Here is a 17,076-nt window from a genome sequence, read left to right as displayed (position 1 = left end):
ATTTGTATCATTTTTTTTAGATTCCACATATAAGTGATATCGTACAATATATGTTTCTCTTTCTGTTGTATTCCTTTTTCTTTTTCGTATATATATCTATTATGGATATTTGGTTTGCGGTTACCATGAGGTTGTTGTATAGCAGTCTAATTAATATATATATATATATATGTCTCTTAAAATTTGTATTTTAAGACACAAAAGACCCCAAATAGCCAAAGCAATCTTGAGAAAGAAAAGCAGAGCTGAAGGAATCAGGCTCCCTGACTTCAGACTATACTATATATATATAATTATGTTTTTTATATATATATATATATATATAAAACAATCATATATATAATAATTATATATATGAATGTTTTAAGTTGCTCATCTCTTAATTTCAAGTGCATTTTAAAAACGTTGTTTTTACTCTCCTCCCCTCATGATTACTGTTTTTGATATCACAGTTTACATCTAATTGTTTTGTGTATCCTTTAACTGCTTATTGTGGATGCAGATTTTACTACTTTTGTCTTTTAACCTCCCTACTAGCTTTGTGTGTAGGTGATGTCCTACTTTTACTATATGTTTGCCTTTACCGGTAAGCTTTTTCATTTCATAATTTTCTTGTTTCTACTTGTGGCCTTTTCTCTTTTGTCTGGAGAAATTCCTTTAACATATGTTGTAAAACTGGTTTGGTGGTGCTAAACTCTTTCAGCTTTTGCTTGTCTGAAAAGCTTTTGATTTCTCAATCAAATCTGAACGAGAGCCTTGCTGGAGAGAGTATGCTTGGTTGTAGGGTTTTCCCTTTCATTACTTTAAATATATCATGCCACTCCCTTCTGGCCTGCAGAGTTTCTGCTGAAAAAATCAGCTGATAGCCTTTTGGGAGCTCCCTTGTATGTTACTTGTTGCATTTCCCTTGTTGCTTTTAATATTCTCTTTATCTTTAATTTTTGTCATTTTAAAATTATAACATATCTTGGTGTGTTCCTCTTTGGATTAATTCTGTATGGGACTCTCTGCTTCCTGGACTTGGGTGACTGTTTCCTTCCCCAGGTTAGGGAAGTTTTCAGCTACTATATCTTCAAATATTTTCTCAGGCCCTTTCTCTCTCTCTCTCTTCTCCTTCTGGGATCCCTATAATGCAAATATTAGTGCACTTGATGTTGTCCCAGAGGTCTCTTAAACTGTTCTCATTTCTTTCCATTCTTTTTTTTTTTTTTTCTGTTCAGTGGCAGTGATCTCTACTACTCTGTCATCCAGTTCACTGATCCATTCCTCTGTATCATTTCATCTACTGTGGATTCCTTCTAGTGTATTTTTCATTTCAGTTATTATATTCTTCATCTTTGGTCGTTCTTTATATATTCTAACTCTTTGTTAAAAACGTCTAACTTCTCGCTCTGTGCATCTGTTCTCCTCCCAAGTTATTTGATAATCTTTATGATCATTACTCTGAACTTTCTTGGGTAGATTGTCTATCTCCACTTCACTTAGTTCTTCTCCTGGGGTTTTATCTTGTTGCTTCATCTGGAACGTGTTCCTCTGCCACCTCTTTTGTCTAAGTTGTTATTTGTATTTTTATGTATGTAGTACGTTAGTTATGTTTCTCAACCTTGGAGAAGTGGCCTTCTGTAGGAGATGTCCTATGCATCCTAGCAGTGCACTCCCCTCTCATCACTCAAGCTATGCACTCTAGGAGTTTCCCCTAAGAGGGCTACATGGGTCCTTCTGTTGTAGTGGGCTATGTGAGTGGTCTGGTAGACTTGGTTGGCCCCTAGTCTGGTTGGCTGCCAGGCCCTGCCCTGTGTGGATGCTGCTGGCTGCTGTTTAGTGGGGCCTGATCATGAGGAGGCTGGTTGTAGAACCCTAGTGGGCCCTGGGGCTAGTGCTGGCTCACTGGTGGGTGGAGTCAGGGTCCCAAAGACTCTGGGGCTGTTGCCCCCCCACTGGAGGGTGAAGCCAGGTCCTGGGGTTAGTGCCGGACTACTGGCAGGCAGAGCTGGTTCCTGGAGTCTGGCTGCAGGGCCCAGGGATCCCAGAGCTGGTGTCAGATTGCTCTTGGGGGGTGGGGGGCACGCAGTTCCTGACAGTTGGATATGGGATCCGGGGTGTCCTGAAGGTGACATTGGTCTGCTAGTGGGCAGGGCCAGGGCCCAGCTGGTCTGAGGGTAGGTTCTGGCCTACTGTTGGTAGGTTCTGGCCGACTCAGTCGACTGGCTATGGGATCATAGTTTTCTTGCTTCTGTTGTCTGCCCCCTTGTGGGTGAGGCTGGTCTAGAGGCTTGTGCAGGCTTCCTGGTGGAAGGGCCTGTGCCTGCCCACTAGGGGGTGGAGTTGGGTCTTGGCACTCTGGTGGGCAGGGCCATGTCTAGAGGCATGTCTAGGCTGTGGGCTCAGGAAGTCTTTAGTCAGCCTGTCTGCCAATGGGAGGTACTGTGTCCCTACCCAGTTAGTTGTCTAGCCTGAGGCTGTGTGGTGGGGCCAGATCTTGGCACTAATGAGTCAAGATGGCAGCTGCCAGGAGTGTTCACAGCATTGAATGTTACCAATATATCTACCACCAGTGTTTATGTCCCCAGCGTGAGCTGTAGCTGCTACCCCCACCCCCATCTCTCCAGGAGACACTCCGAGACAGCAGGTAGGTCTGGCCCAGGCTCCTATCAAATTACTGCTTTTGTCCTGGGTCCCAGTGCATGTGAGATTTTGTGTGTACCTTTAAGATTGAAGTCTCTGTTTTCCCCACTCCTGTGGTGCTCCTGCAATTAAACCCCACTGACCTTCAAAGCCAAATGCTCTGGGGGGCTTATCTTCCTGGTGCCAGATCCCTGGGCTGGGGAACACAACGTGGGGCTCAGAACACGCACTCCTATGGGAGAAACTCTGCAATATATTGAATAATTATTCTCCAGTTTGTGGGTCTCGCACCTGGTGGGTATGAGACTTGATTAAATCACGAGTCCACCCCTCCTACTCATCTCATTGTGGTTCCTTCTTTATGTTTTTAGTTGTAGAAGATCTTTTCTGGTAAGTTGCAGTCTTTTTCATTGATGATTGTTCTGCAGAAAGTTGTGATTTTCATGTGCTTGTGAGAGGAGGTGAGGTCAGGCTCTTTCTACTCCACCATGTTGTCCACTCTCCCTTAACTAATTCTTGAGTAAATACACTTAACCTGACCCAGTTAGTCATGTTGACCTCACTAATAAGTCAAGGCAATTAAATTCGAGTCCAAGATTCATTAAGCACCTACTATGATTCAAGTACTATGCAAGACAGCAGAGATAAGACAGTCTACTTTTGTTCTTGGCAAACAAGACAACTATAATAACTCATACCCGATAAAGTTTACAACCATTCTATGTTGGGCAGAGTCCAACCCTTTTTTTCAGCCCACGATCCCTCCCTCCTTCTTTACAAATTAGAGTCCAGTCTTATCTCAACCACTGTCAATCTCTGCTTCTCAATGAGAACCCACTTTCTCCTTTCATTTCTCTACCCACCTACTAATAGTTCCAGCTTCTGCATATATCTGACCCTCTATGGGTACCATGTATGTTTGGGGGTTTTCTCTTTAAACTCTCTTGAACAAATTCAGTATACATTTATGGAGCAACTTTGACGTGCAGAGCCCTGTGGTAAGCTCTGAGGGAGATCACTAGATACATGAGACCCAGTTCCTTCAAGATGATGGTGCTCCAGCACAGTATATAACCAGCCTGAGGCAGGGAGACAGGCAGATGAGGTGAGAATGAACCACTGTGGTGAGTTCAGAGGAAAGAGATTTTCTTTGCAATTGTCGGGGGGATGGAGATGCAGGGGGAGGTGAGAGGATTCAAAGCTACTTGTGCCTCTTCATCTATTCCAGGGGCTCAGGCCCCTTCATCTATTACAGTAAGTATAGCCACCTCATTCCTAGCTAAAAATTTTGCCAGTGACTCGGTCCTTCTAATACTGATCCCTTTCCCCAAAAGGATTATCTTAGCAAATGTAGAAGCATTCCTTCCTTCCTTCCATAAAATGAAGACTGTTGGTACCCAAGAGCTGTCTGTCTGACCCACTTAACCTCTGATTTACAGCCTCTTTTTGTTTGATTAAAAATAGTGACATGGGGCTTCCCTGGTGGCGCAGTGGTTGAGAGTCCGCCTGCCGATGCAGGGGACACAGGTTCATGCCCCGGTTCGGGAAGATCCCACATGCCGCGGAGCGGCTGGGCCTGTGAGCCATGGCTGCTGAGCCTGCGCGTCCGGAGCCTGTGCTCCGCAACGGGAGAGGCCACAACAGTGAGAGGCCCGCGTACAGAAAAAAAAAAAAAAAAAAGAAAAAAAAAATAGTGACATACTGAGATGGCAAAAAGAGGAAAATCTCATGTAAAGGAAGTGATCTTTATTGCTTCTTCACATGTCAATACCATGTCTAGGGCCATGTCTAGAGGAGACTGTGGGCTCAGGAAGTCGTTAGGCAGCCTGTCTGCTGATGGGTGGGCCTGTGTCCCCACCCAGTTAGTTGTTTGGCCTGAGACATCCCAGCACTGGTGCTTACAGGCTGTTGGGTGGGGCCAGGTCTTAGCCTGAAAGGTTAACCTTCATTATTGCATGCATCTATGTGACTGGAAACTGTATGAGACAGTTCCGACAAATTTTCCAATCAAAATCTGAATCCTTTGGGCCTCCAGAAATGACCCTAATCAAAAATAAAATAGGAAAAGAAAAAATAGTAAAAAAGTGTGGGAAAGAAATAAGTGAAATTTTTGAAATATCAATATTTTCATGACAGCTTTCACAAAGAGTCATATTATAAAGAAAGGAAATATAGGCTTGTGCTTCTTAAGTAAATATGGTTCCTGGGTGAGATTTTGAATTAAAAGGGTTTTTTTAAGAAAGATAATAACACACAAATAAAAATTATGGAGTCGCATGAAAAATGAGGGGTCTTAAAGTGCTGATACATTTGCTATTTGGATCCCTGTTTTCATCAGAATCTTTAAAGAAGACTACCCCTGGATTTCTCAGGGTTGGCTCAAAACATGCAGCATTGCTCACTGTGATAAGCATTTCTTAGGCCCCAGAATGGGTTGGGTTTTGTGCTTTCCTACAAATACTAAATTTCACCCAATAAAGATACTATGAAAAGGTAAACTCAAGATTTTTTTTTAATATTTACTTATTTATTTGGCTGCATTGGGTCTTAGTTGTGGCATGCAGGATCTTAGTTGTGGCATGCAGCATGCAGGATCTTTTTGTTGCAGCACACAGGCTCTTCATTGCATCGTGTGGGCTTCTCTCTAGTTGTGGGGCACGGGCTCCAGAGAGCACAGGCTCAGTAGTTGCAGTGCGCAGGCTTAGTTGCCCCGTGGCATGTGGGATATTAGTTCCCTGACCAGGGATCGAACCTGCGTCCCCTTCATTGGACGGTGGATTCTTTAAGCACTGGACCACCAGGGAAGTCCTGGAAACTCAAGATTAACAAAGATAAAATATCAGCTCCCTATTCCACTTGCTTTATCCTATCAAATTCCATAGTTAATGAGCTGGGCTTTTTTGTTTTCCTTGCTTAAAACTTGTTCTTTTGTTTATTTGTTTTAACCTTTTTTTAAATTTTATATTGGAGTATAGTTGATTAACAATGTTGTGTCAGTTTCAGGTGTACAGCAAAGTGATGATTCAGTTATACATATGCATGTATATATTCTTTTTCAAATTCTTTTCCCATTTAGGTTATTACAGAATATTGAGCAGAGTTCATTGTGTTATACAGTAGGTCCTTGTTGTTTATCTATTTTAAATACAATAGTGTGTATATGTCAATCCCAAACTCCCAATTTATCCCTCCCCCGATCTTCCCCCTTTGGTAACCGTAAGTTTGTTTTCTAAGTCTGTGAGTCTGTTTCTGTTTTGTAAATAAATTCATTTGTATCATTTTTTTTTAGATTCTGCATATAAGTGATATCATATGATATCTGTCTTTCTCTGACTTCACTCAATATGACAATCGCTAGGTCCATCCATGTTGCTGCAAGTGGCATTATTTCATTCTTCTTAATGGCTGAGTAATATTCTGTTACATATATGTACCACATCTTCTTTATCTGTTCCTCTGTCAATGGACATTTAGGTTGCTTCTATGTCTTGGCTATTGTAATCAGCGCTGCAATGAACACTGGGGTACATGTATCCTTTTGCACCATGGTTTTTTCCACATATATGCCTAGGAGTGGAACTGCTGGATCATATGGTAGCTTTTAGATTTGAAGGAACCTCTGTACTGTTCTGCATAGTGGCTGTACCAATTTACATTCCCACCAACAGTGTAGGAGGGTTCCCTTTACACCACACCCTCTCCAGCATTTATTGTCTCTAGACTTTTTGATGATGGCCATTCTGACTGGTGTGAAGGGGTATCTCATTGCAGTTTTGATTTGCATTTCTCTAATAATTAGCAATGTTGAGCACCTTTACATGTGCCTCTTGGCCATCTGTATGTCTTCCTTGGAGAAATGTCTATTTAGGTGTTCTGCCCATTTTTTGATTGGGTTGTTTTTTTAATATTGAGCTGCATGAGCTGTTCATATATTTTGGAGATTAATCCTTTGTCTGTTGATTCGTTTGCAAATATTTTCTCCCATTCTGAGGGTTGTCTTTTTGTCTTGTTTGTAGTTTCCTTTGCTTCACAAAAGCTTTTAAGTTTCATTAGGTCCCATTTGTTTATTTTTGTTTTTATTTCCATTACTCTAGGAGGTGGATCAAAGAAGATCTTGCTGTGATTTATGACAAAGAGTGTTCTTCCTATGTTTTCCTCTAAGAGTTTGATAGCGTCCGGTCTTATATTTAGGTCTCTAATCCATTTTGAGTTTATTTTTGTGTATGGTGTTAGGGAGTGTTCTAATTTCATTCTTTTACATGTAGCTGTCCAGTTTTCCCAGCACCACTTATTGAAGAGACTGTCTTTTCTCCATTGTATATCCTTGCCTCCTTTGTCATAGATTAGTTGACCATAGGTGTGTCAGTTTATCTCTGGGCTTTCTATCCTGTTCCGTTGATCTATATTTCTATTTTTGTGCCAGTACCACACTGTTTTGATTACTGTTGCCTTGTAATATAGTCTGAAGTCAGGGAGCCTGCTTCCCCCAGCCCCATTTTTCTTTCTCACGATTGCTTTGGCTATATGGGGTCTCTTGTGTTTCCATACATATTGTAAAATTTTTTGGTCTACTTCTGTGAAAAATGCCATTGGTAATTTGATAGGGATTGTATTGAATCTGTAGATTGCTTTGGGTAGTATAGTCATTCTGATAATATTGATTTTTCCAATCCAAGAACATGGTATAGCTTTGCATCTGATCATGTCATGTTTGATCTCTTTCATCAGCATCTTATAGTTTTCAGAGTACAGGTCTTTTGCCTCCTTAGGTAGGTTTATTCCTAGGTATTTTATTCTTTTTGATGTGACGGTAAGTGGGGTTTTTTCTTTAATTTCTCTTTCTGATCTTTTGTTGTTAATGTATAGGAATGCAACAGATTTCTGCATATTAATTTTGTATCCTGCAACTTTACTGAATTTGTTTATGAACTCTAGCAGTTTTCTGGTACCAACTTTAGGATTTTCTATGTATAGTATCTTGTCACCTGCAAACAGTGACAGTTTTACTTCTTTTCCAATTTGGATTCCTTTTATTTCTTTTTCTTCTCTGATTGCTATGGCTAGGACTTCCAAAACTATGGTTGAATAAAAGTGGCAAAAGTGGACATCCTTGTCTTGTTCCTGATCTTAAATGGAATGCTTTCAGCTTTTCACCATTGAGGATGATGTTAGCTATAGGTTTGTCATATATGGCCTTTATTATGTTGAGGTGTGTTATATATATGGCCTTTATTATGTTGAGGTGTGTGCCACTTTCTGGAGAGTTTTCATCATAAATGGTTGTTGAATTTTGTCAAAAGATTTTTCTGCATATACTGAGATGATCATGTGGGTTTATTCTTCAATTTGTTAATATGGTGTATCATACTGATTGATTTGTGGATACTGAAAGATCCGTGCAACTCTGGGATAAATCCCACTTGATCATGGTGTGTCATCATTTTAATGTATTGTTGGATTCGGTTTGCTAGTACTTTGTTGAGGATTTTTGCATCTATGTTCATCAGTGATATTGGCCTGTAAATTTGTGTGTGTGTGTGTGTGTGTGTGGTAGCTTTGTCTTCTTTTGATATCAGGGTGATGGTAGACTCATAGAATAGGTTTGAGAGTATTCATTCCTCTGTAATTTTTTGGAATAGTTTCAGAAGGCTATGTGTTAACTCTTCTCTAAATGTTTGATAGAATTCACCTGTGAAGCCATCTGGTCCTGGACTTTTGTTCATTGGGAGTTTTTTTAATCACATTTTAAATTTCATTACTTGTGGTTGGTCTGTTCATATTTTCTGTTTTTTCCTGGTTCAGTCTTGGAAGGTTGTACCTTTCTAAGAATTTGTCCATGTCTCCTAGGTTGTCCAGTTTATTGCCATATAGTTGCTTGTAGTAGTCTCTTACGATTCTTTGTATTTTAGTGGTGTCCATTGTAACTTTTTTATTTCTAAGTTTACCAATTTGAGCCCTTTTTTTCTTGATGCGTCTGGCTAAAGTTTTATCAATTTTGTTTATCTTTTCAAAGACCCAGCTTTTAGTTTCATTGATCTTTGTTACTGCTTTCTTTGTCTCTGTTTCATTTATTTCTGCTCTGATCTCTATGATATTTTTCTTTCTGCTAACTTTGTGTTTTGTTTGTTCTTCTTTCTCTAATTGCTTTAGGTGTAAGGTTATGTTCTTCATTTGGGATTTTTCTTGACTCCTGAGGTAAGACTGTATTGCTATAATCTTCCCTCTTAGAACTGCTTTTGCTGCATCCCATAGGTTTTGGATAGTCGTATTTTCATTTGTCTCTAGATTTTTTTATTTCCTCTTTGATTTCTTTAGTGATCCATTGGTAGGTTAGTAGCATATTGTTTAACCTCCACATGTTTGTGTTTTTTACAGTTTTTTTCTTGTAGTTGATTTCTAATCTCATAGTGTTGTGGTCAGAAAAGATGCTTGATATGATTCCAATTTTCTGAAGTTTACCAAGGCTTGCTCTGTGGCCCAGCATGTGATCTACCCTGGCAGATGTTCCATGTGCACTTGAAAAGAATGTGTATTCTGCTGCTTTTGGATGGAATGCTCTATAAATATCAATTAAGCCTATCTGGTCCAATTTGTCATTTAAGGCCTGTGTTTCCTTATTGATTTTCTGTCTGGATGATCTGTCCATTGATGAAAGTAGGGTGTTAAAGTCCCTCACTATTATTGTGTTACTGTCAATTTCTCCTTTTATGGCTGTTGGCATTTACCTTATATATTGAGGTGCTCCTATATTGGGTACATACATATTTATATTTGTTATATCTTCTTCTTGGATTGATCCCTTGATCATTATGTGGTGTCCTTTTTGTCTCTTATAACAGTTTTTATTTTAAAGTCTATTTTGTCTGATATGAGTATTGCCTCCAGCTTTCTTTTGATTTCCATTTGCATGGAATACCTTTTTCCATCCCCTCACTTTCAGTCTGTATATGTCCCTAGATCTGAAGTGGGTCTCTTGTAAACAGCATATATATGGGTCTTGTTTTTGTATCCATTCAGCCAGTCTGTGTCTTTTGGTTAGAGCATTTAATCCATTTACATTTAAGGTAATTATTGATATGTATGTTCTTATTGCCATTTTGTTAATTGTTTAGTATTTGTTTTTGTAGGTCTTTTTTCTTCTCTTCCTCTTTTGTTCTCTTCTCTTGTGACCTGATGACTAACTTTAGTGTTGTGTTTTGATTCCTATTTCTTTTGTGTGTGTGTTTCTATTGTAGATTTTTGGTTTGCAGTTACCATGAGGTTTTGATATAGCAGTCTGTATATAAACAAGATTGTTTTTTAAGTTGCTGGTCTTTTAATATCAAATGATTGTGGTTTTTTTGTTTTTTTCTTTTTTGGCTGCATTGGGTCTTCATTCCTGCACCCGGGCTTTTCTCTAGTTGCTGTGAGTAGGGGCTACTCTTTGAGGTGCACAGGCTACTCATTACAGTGGCTTCTCCTGTTGTGGAGCATGGGCTCTAGGTGCATGAGCTTCAGTAGTTGTGGCTCGCAGGCTCTAGAGCACAGGCTCAGTAGTTGTGGCACACAGGCTTAGTTGCTCCACGGCATGTGGGATCTTCCAAGATGAGGGATCAAACCCGTGTCCCCTGCATTGGCAGGCAGATTCTTAACCACTGCACCACCAGGGAAGTCCCTGCATTTTCAATATCCTCTACCTTTACTGTGTGTTTGCTTTTCCTGGTGAGCTTTTCCATTTGTAATTTTCTTGTTTCTAGTTGTGGCCTTTTCTTTCCTGCCTAGAGAAGTTCCTTTAGCATTTGTTGCAAAGCTGGTCTGGTGGTGCTGCATTCTCTTAGCTTTTGCTTGCCTGTGAAGTTTTTGATTTTTCCATCAAATCCGAATGAGAGCTTTGCTGGGTAGAACATTCTTGGTTGTAGGTTCTTCCCTTTCATCACCTTAAATGTATCAGGCCACTCCCTTCTGGCCTGCAGAGTTTCTGCTGAAAAGTCAGCTGATAGCCTTATGGGAATTCCCTTGTATGTTATTTTTTGCTTTTCCCTTGTTGCTTTTAATTTTTCTTTGTTTTTAATTTTTGTCAATTTTATTACTATGTGTCACAGCATGTTCTTCCTTGGGTTTATTCTGCCTGGGACTCTCTGTGCTTCCTGGACTTGGGTGACTGTTTCCTTTCCCATGTTAAGGAAGTTTTCAGCTATTATCTCTTCAAATATTTTCTCATGTCCTTTCTCTCTCTCTTCTCCTTCTGGGACCCCTAGAATGCAAATGTTAGTGCATTTAAAGTTGTCCCAGAGGTCTCTTAGACTTTCCTCATTTCTTTTCATTCTTTTTTCTTTATTCTGTCCTGTAGCACTGATTTCCACCATTCTGTCTTCCAGGTAACTTATCTGTTCTTCTGCCTCAGTTATTCTGCTATTGATTCCTTCTAGTGTATTTTTCTTTTCAGTTATTGTATTGTTCATCTCTGTTCTTTAGTTCTTCTAGGTCTTTGTTAAACATTTCTTGTATCTTCTTGATCTGTGCCTCCATTCTTTTTCTTAGGTCTTGGATCATGTTTACTGTCATTACTCTGAATTGTTTTTCATGTAGGTTGCCTATCTCCACTTCATGTAGTTGTTCTACTGGAGTTTTATCTTGTACCTTCATCTGGGACATATTCCTCCGCCATCTCATTTTGTCTAACTTTCTGCAATTGCGATTTCTGTTCCACAGGCTGCAGGGTTGTAGTTCTCCTTGCTTCTGCTGTCTGCCCCCTGGTGGATGAGGTTGGTCCAGGGGCTGGTGCAGGCTTCCTGTGTGAGGAACTGGTACCTGCCCCACTGGTGGGTGGAGCTGGGTCTTGTCCCTCTGGTGGACAGGGCCTTGTCAAGAGGTGTGTTTAGCAGGCAGCTGTGTGCTCAGGAAGACTTTAAGCAGCCTGTCTGTTGATATGTGGGGCTGTGTTCCCACCCTTTTGGTTGTTTGGCCTGAGGTGTCCCTGCACTAGAGCCTACAGGCTGTTAGGTGGGGCCAGGTCTTGATGGGAAAATGGTGGCCTCCAGGCCAGCTCATACCAATGAGTACTCCCCAGGACTACAGCTGCAGTGTGTTTGTCCCCAGAGTGAGCCACAGCTGACCCTACCTCTGCAGGAGACCCTCCAATACCAGCAGATAGGTCTGGCCCAGGCTCTTATGATGTCACTGCTTTTTCTCCCTGTGACCTGGTGCACACGAGAGCTTGTGTCTGCCCTCCAAGAGTGGGGTTTCTGTTTCCCCTAGTCCTATGGAATTCCTGTGATCAAACCCCACTGGCCTTCAAAGCCAGATCCTTGGGGGCTCCTCCTCCCATTGCCAGACCCACAGGCTGGGGAGCCTGATGTGGGGCTCAGAACTTTCACTCCTGTGGGAGAACTTCTGCAATATAATTATTTTCCAGTTCGTGGGTCGCCCACCTGGCGGGTATGGGATTTGATTTTATTGCAGTTACGCCCCTCCTACCATCTTGTTGTGTCTTCTTTGTCTTTGGATATAGGATATGGTTTTTGGTAGGTTCCAGCATTTTTTTGTTGATGGCTGTTCAGCAGTTAGTTGTGATTTTGGTGTTTTCATAAGATGAGGTGATCTCACGTCCTTCTACTCTTCCATCTTGTCTCAACCTCCCTAAAAATTGTTCTTTTAAATATGTGTGTGTGCGTGTGCACACAATATTCACAAGCACTTAGTTCTGGTAAAAGTCAATGCTCAATTTTGAGCAAAAAGTTATTATAAACAATAGCAACTTCCTCCCCCGCACTAAAGAAAGAAAAATTCTTCTAGCACTCTTTGAACCTTAAAGAGTGTTTTTATAGGCCAGCTCATTGTTTTTCTTCTCTCTGAAAAATTAGAAATGATAACTGTTTTGATGAGTTCTACAGAAAAAGACAGTTTCCATGATTTCATTTCTTGACAAAGAACAGGTGCCTCACTTGGTTTCTGCCACATGTAAGCAAACTCCCAGACGTAAAACTTCCCCTCAGAGGAAGCAGTGTGGGTCCACAAAACTATCTTGAGTTCTTCCCCCTCTTCTCCTGGCCGTGTGAGGTGGCCGACTAGTAGGGGGAGGCATGGGAGAAGAGACTTGACCATCCCCATGTGCACGCAGCCTGCACGGTGGCTGTGGCCATCGGGGTGGCTTCTGCCCTGTCACTGCTTGATCTGGCTAGTCTCTCCACGAAAAAACCAAGGCCTGCCTGTCTTTTATAATATTCTGTTTTAAAAGAGAGAAATCTCCAGGGAGAGAACAGGACCCTAAAAGTCTAAGGCCTGGAATTCCTCCTTTCTCTCTTTCCATTTTAAACAGGAAACATTCATGCTAAGAGGGTCCAGAGGGAGTGTTGGTTGTATGTTCATTTTAAGGCAGATAATGTTTGTGTGTTGCAAATGTCAGTGATTTATCCCAAGGGCTTAAAATGAGTGCAGAAAAACCACATGTTTCACTTCATGCAGAGAAATATCATCAGTAGATTTTGAGAGAAAACACACGTTAAGGATTTTTTTTAAGTGTTTTGAAAATCTTTAACGTGAACCGAAAGGAAACAGAAATGAGCACGGTGGGAGAGGGGGAAAGCTTACAATATTACACGATAAAAGGTGTAATGAGCGCTGGAGGTTTTCTAAATACAAAACAACATTCTAAAGGAATGGGAAGATGAAATCCCCATCCTTTACTTCCCAGGGCCGGAGTGACAGATTACACACTTGTACTCTATGTGTCATGGGCAATTTAAAATAGAGCAAAGCAAACTGCACTGAATGATAGCAGTTGATGCTATAATAACTTGTACGCAAACAATTTAATTTTTTTATCTGAAAACTCTAACTAAATTAACCCAGGCTCAAGGATCTATCTTTCATTATTATACATAGCCAAATTAAGACATAAAAAAGTAGAGAGAAAATTCTATTATTCACCCCTATGAATGTGTTCACATGCTGCTTTCCACAGGGACCCAAGCTTGGAGCTTGTCAAATAATCATGATTTGGGGAACTTACTTACAGAGCTGTTTTCACATCAAACTCTGCAGATTACAGGGTGATTGTGACCCTCACTGACAGTGCTTGATTAACCACAGGTACCGTATTCTTACAGCCCTGCCATTTCTTTCAAGTGTTCTACCAGGTTGTACTCTGACATTGGAGAGCTTTTCATTAATTATTATTGTTGCTGTTTTCCTTTAAAAAGGAATAATAAAAAGAGGAATGGTAGAAAGTGGGAAGGATCTGGGCATGGTAGTAGTGAATATGTGCACAGAAGGTTTATGGGATTTTAAGAGCTGCAAACAGAACTCATCTGTTTAACCCCAGGCTAGATAAGATGCACTCATCTGTACACTGTTTAGAGACCTATTGCTTCTGTTATGACAAATGGATCAGAAGATGCTTGTTGTCTTAATAGAGAGATCCAGACAGGGTCACTTTCTGTTAGTGTTTATTCTTGCCCTTTACCTTTCTGTGTGCCTACTCATTACACAGTACAACTTACAGCTGGTTTGTCTTTTCCTAATCTGCTACCGGCTGGGTGGTACTTATTGACTTTGCAGTAGAAGTGCTTTATATCAAAGTTTTGGGTGGGTAAGTCCAAGCTCGGGACTTTCTCTAGGAACTGTAGAAAGAGGAGGGCATACTATTCCACACAGGGATGTAACAGAAGCCAACCAGAGTTAGACCAAGACTGTGACTCATGTAAAGAGCACCCCCACAGACCTAGGAGAGAAGTGAATGCAATCCCTGGGAAATTTATGACTCCAAATAATGCTTTTTTTTTTTTTTTGCGGTACGCGGGCCTCTCACTGTTGTGGCCTTTCCCGTTGTGGAGCACAGGCTCCGGACGCACAGGCTCAGCGGCCATGGCTCACGGGTCTAGCCGCTCCGCGGCATGTGGGATCTTCCCGGACCGGGGCACGAACCCGCATCCCCTGCATCGGCAGGCAGACTCTCAACCACTGCGCCACCAAGGAAGCCCTAATGTGCATTTCTACCACCATGTTTATGTCAGGTTTCAGGGAGGTGGAAAGGGGAGGGGCAAATGATCCCAGCTTTAATAGAGCCAAACTCAGCCTTGTTTAGGGAACTAGCTTGGTTACTATAATAAGGCCAACATATAAACAAGACAGAATTATATTTCTCCCTCAGGCGCCAGTCAGTCCTGACTGACATGCTGGCTCCATGGGGTCAAGGAGCCAGGCTCTTACCTTCTTGTTGCTCTGCCTTCCTCAGCATGTGGCTTTCTCCTTGTGTCTAATATGGCCACTCCAGGGGCCAACAGAAAGGAGGGAAGAGAAGAAGAGTGTCCCTTTCTTCCTTTTAAGGGCACACGTCACGTCTGTTCACATCCCGCTGGCCAGATCCCGTCTGTGGCCATGCCAGACTACATGGGAGGCTAAGGAATGTGGCCATCATCTGGGCAGCTGGCTTCGTAGTCATTGATATGTGTCTGCTCTCTTTCCAGGGGAGGACCAGCGGATCCTGTAGACTATCTGACAGCAGCACCTCGAGGGCTCTACAAGGAAAGGGAGCTTCCGTATTACCCAGGGGCTCATCCTGTGCATCCGCCCAAAGGGAGCTACCCCCGACCCCCAGATCTGAGGATCACAGATCTCCGGTATCCCCAGTACTATCCGCCCCCGCCAGCCCCCCAGCACAAAGGACCCTTCCGACAAGATGTCCCACCTTCCCCTCCTCAGCACCACAGAGTACCAGCCTACCCAGAAATGGGCAGACCAGTGCCCCGAGGGGGCAGCCCAGATCAGTACCCCTATCGAATGCAGGATCCCCGGCAGAAGAACCCCATGACTGCAGCCGTGTAGCTGAACGCCACCAAGCTCAGCCCAGCCCAGAAAGGAAGACATCCAACATCACCTTTGTTCTTCCTACACCTTAAGGCCTTCTTCCTGTTAAGAATTCTCCATGGTACAGATTAGGTTTTTCTCACTGAGGCTGCAACACTTGACTGCTAATCAGAGAGAAAGAAGGGGACAGGAGTTTGGGGAGGGAAACCAGAAGGAAGAGGAAGGATGGGGCCATACAAAAAAATACTGCCTGAAATACTTTTAGAATTGTTCAGTTCACTGCGAGTGACAATTGAACAGGCAGATAACAATGGAAATCTACAACATGGGGCCTCCCTGGAGAACAGAAATGCCCCATAGCACTGGCATCATGGAGGGCAGACTCTGCCCGGGATCGTCATCCATTCAGAGACTAAGCTTCAGCCACCTGATTAGAGTTGTTAAGTCTGTGAAGAGTGGTTGCCAATATGGGTGTCCTAAGTGAGTGGTTTTTACATTGAAAAAACAACAGCGGCAAACAGGACGAGTGATCTCCTTGAAATGTTTTATACCTAGAGGAAGGCTGCATTTCTTTATTTGTAGAATTTCTCAGGTTCTCAGTTCCACTCACTTGGTATAAGCATGTCACGTTTCCTTGCTTTTAGTATACAAGTAAGATGTGAATGCAGTATTGGTGTCCTGGGAGGATGTACAAAGCTAATCAGAGCTTCCAGAAGAAATATATGCCTAGCATCAAGGCAATCAGGTGAAGAGGCTGACATTCCTGTGGTCCTCACCTTCCTTCCTCCCACGTCCCAGGCACAATAGCATGGAGATATCTGGTTTCCGAGGCATCCCCAAATCTCCTGCCTATAATTATTGTAAGTGGGGCCTCTATTTTAAGGCTCCCACTTGAGAGTTAAGATGTACTCGGGAAAAAGAGGGCCCACTGGTTGGTATGCACAGGAAGCAGTGCTCTGGAGATGCCAATTCCAGACCCAGTGCCAAACAGCGCCATACGCACCCGGCATCAGGGAGGGGCTGACTGTACTCTTTGGGAATGATAACTGGCAGGTGGTAGATGGTGGTGAATGACTCTGTGTGTGTGTGTGTGTGTGTGTGTGTGTGTGTGTGTATGAAAGTGTGTGATTATCAGTATGGAGAATGGAAAATAAAAATGCTTTCTGGAAAGTTTGATGAGGAAGGGAACAAAAAGGAAAAAAGCCAGAAAACAGAAGGGAAGGGAGAAGGAGCATAAAACTAAATCATGCTATATCTGCTATATTATTTCATTAACAGAAGTCAGGGCAAGACCAAGGCCAAGGGCTCCAGTTGGGAAAAAGGTCTTATGGCTTCGAAAAGCTGAAAGCCCACCCTCCAAAAGCCATCGCAATTTTTTTAGAGCTTTGCAGCTATATTCTACTTATTTCAACATAGAACCTCTAAAACCTACAACCTAACCCAAATGAGAACATAAGAGAAAACTGAGAAACAGCAAAGCATGGGAGCAGCAACTCGAATTGTTCAGTGACTCTTGCAGTACTTTAAACCTTTTTACATTCCTTCTTCATTCCCTCCCAAAAAAAGTCTTGAGTTCAATTTAGACATATTTTGGCCAAGATTAGGATACCTCTGACTGCTAGGATTTAACAAATTATAGTATTATTGAATATATAGAGTATCTAT

At 42.0% G+C, this 17,076-nt stretch overlaps 1 protein-coding gene across 4 annotated transcripts in view; it reads left to right on the top strand.

Moving 5' to 3' along the window:
• Positions 1-15,429, top strand: part of PARD3B (par-3 family cell polarity regulator beta) — a gene marked incomplete at its 3' end in the record, with an annotated part of 1,052,967 nt that extends 1,037,538 nt beyond the window's left edge. For all 4 annotated transcript variants that reach the window (XM_079710158.1, XM_079710159.1, XM_079710156.1 and 1 more), the window contains one exon: positions 15,072-15,429. In XM_079710158.1, coding sequence (XP_079566284.1) covers positions 15,072-15,429 — 358 coding nt within the window. The remainder of the gene's footprint in view (positions 1-15,071) is intronic.
• Between the last annotated feature and the right edge of the window lie 1,647 nt (positions 15,430-17,076).

The sequence above is a fragment of the Hyperoodon ampullatus genome (genome assembly GCF_949752795.1).
Source record: "Hyperoodon ampullatus genome assembly, chromosome: 8".
Taxonomy (NCBI): domain Eukaryota; kingdom Metazoa; phylum Chordata; class Mammalia; order Artiodactyla; family Ziphiidae; genus Hyperoodon; species Hyperoodon ampullatus.
The sequence above is the reverse complement of the archived record's forward strand: the minus strand, read 5'-3'. Positions and strand labels throughout refer to the sequence as shown.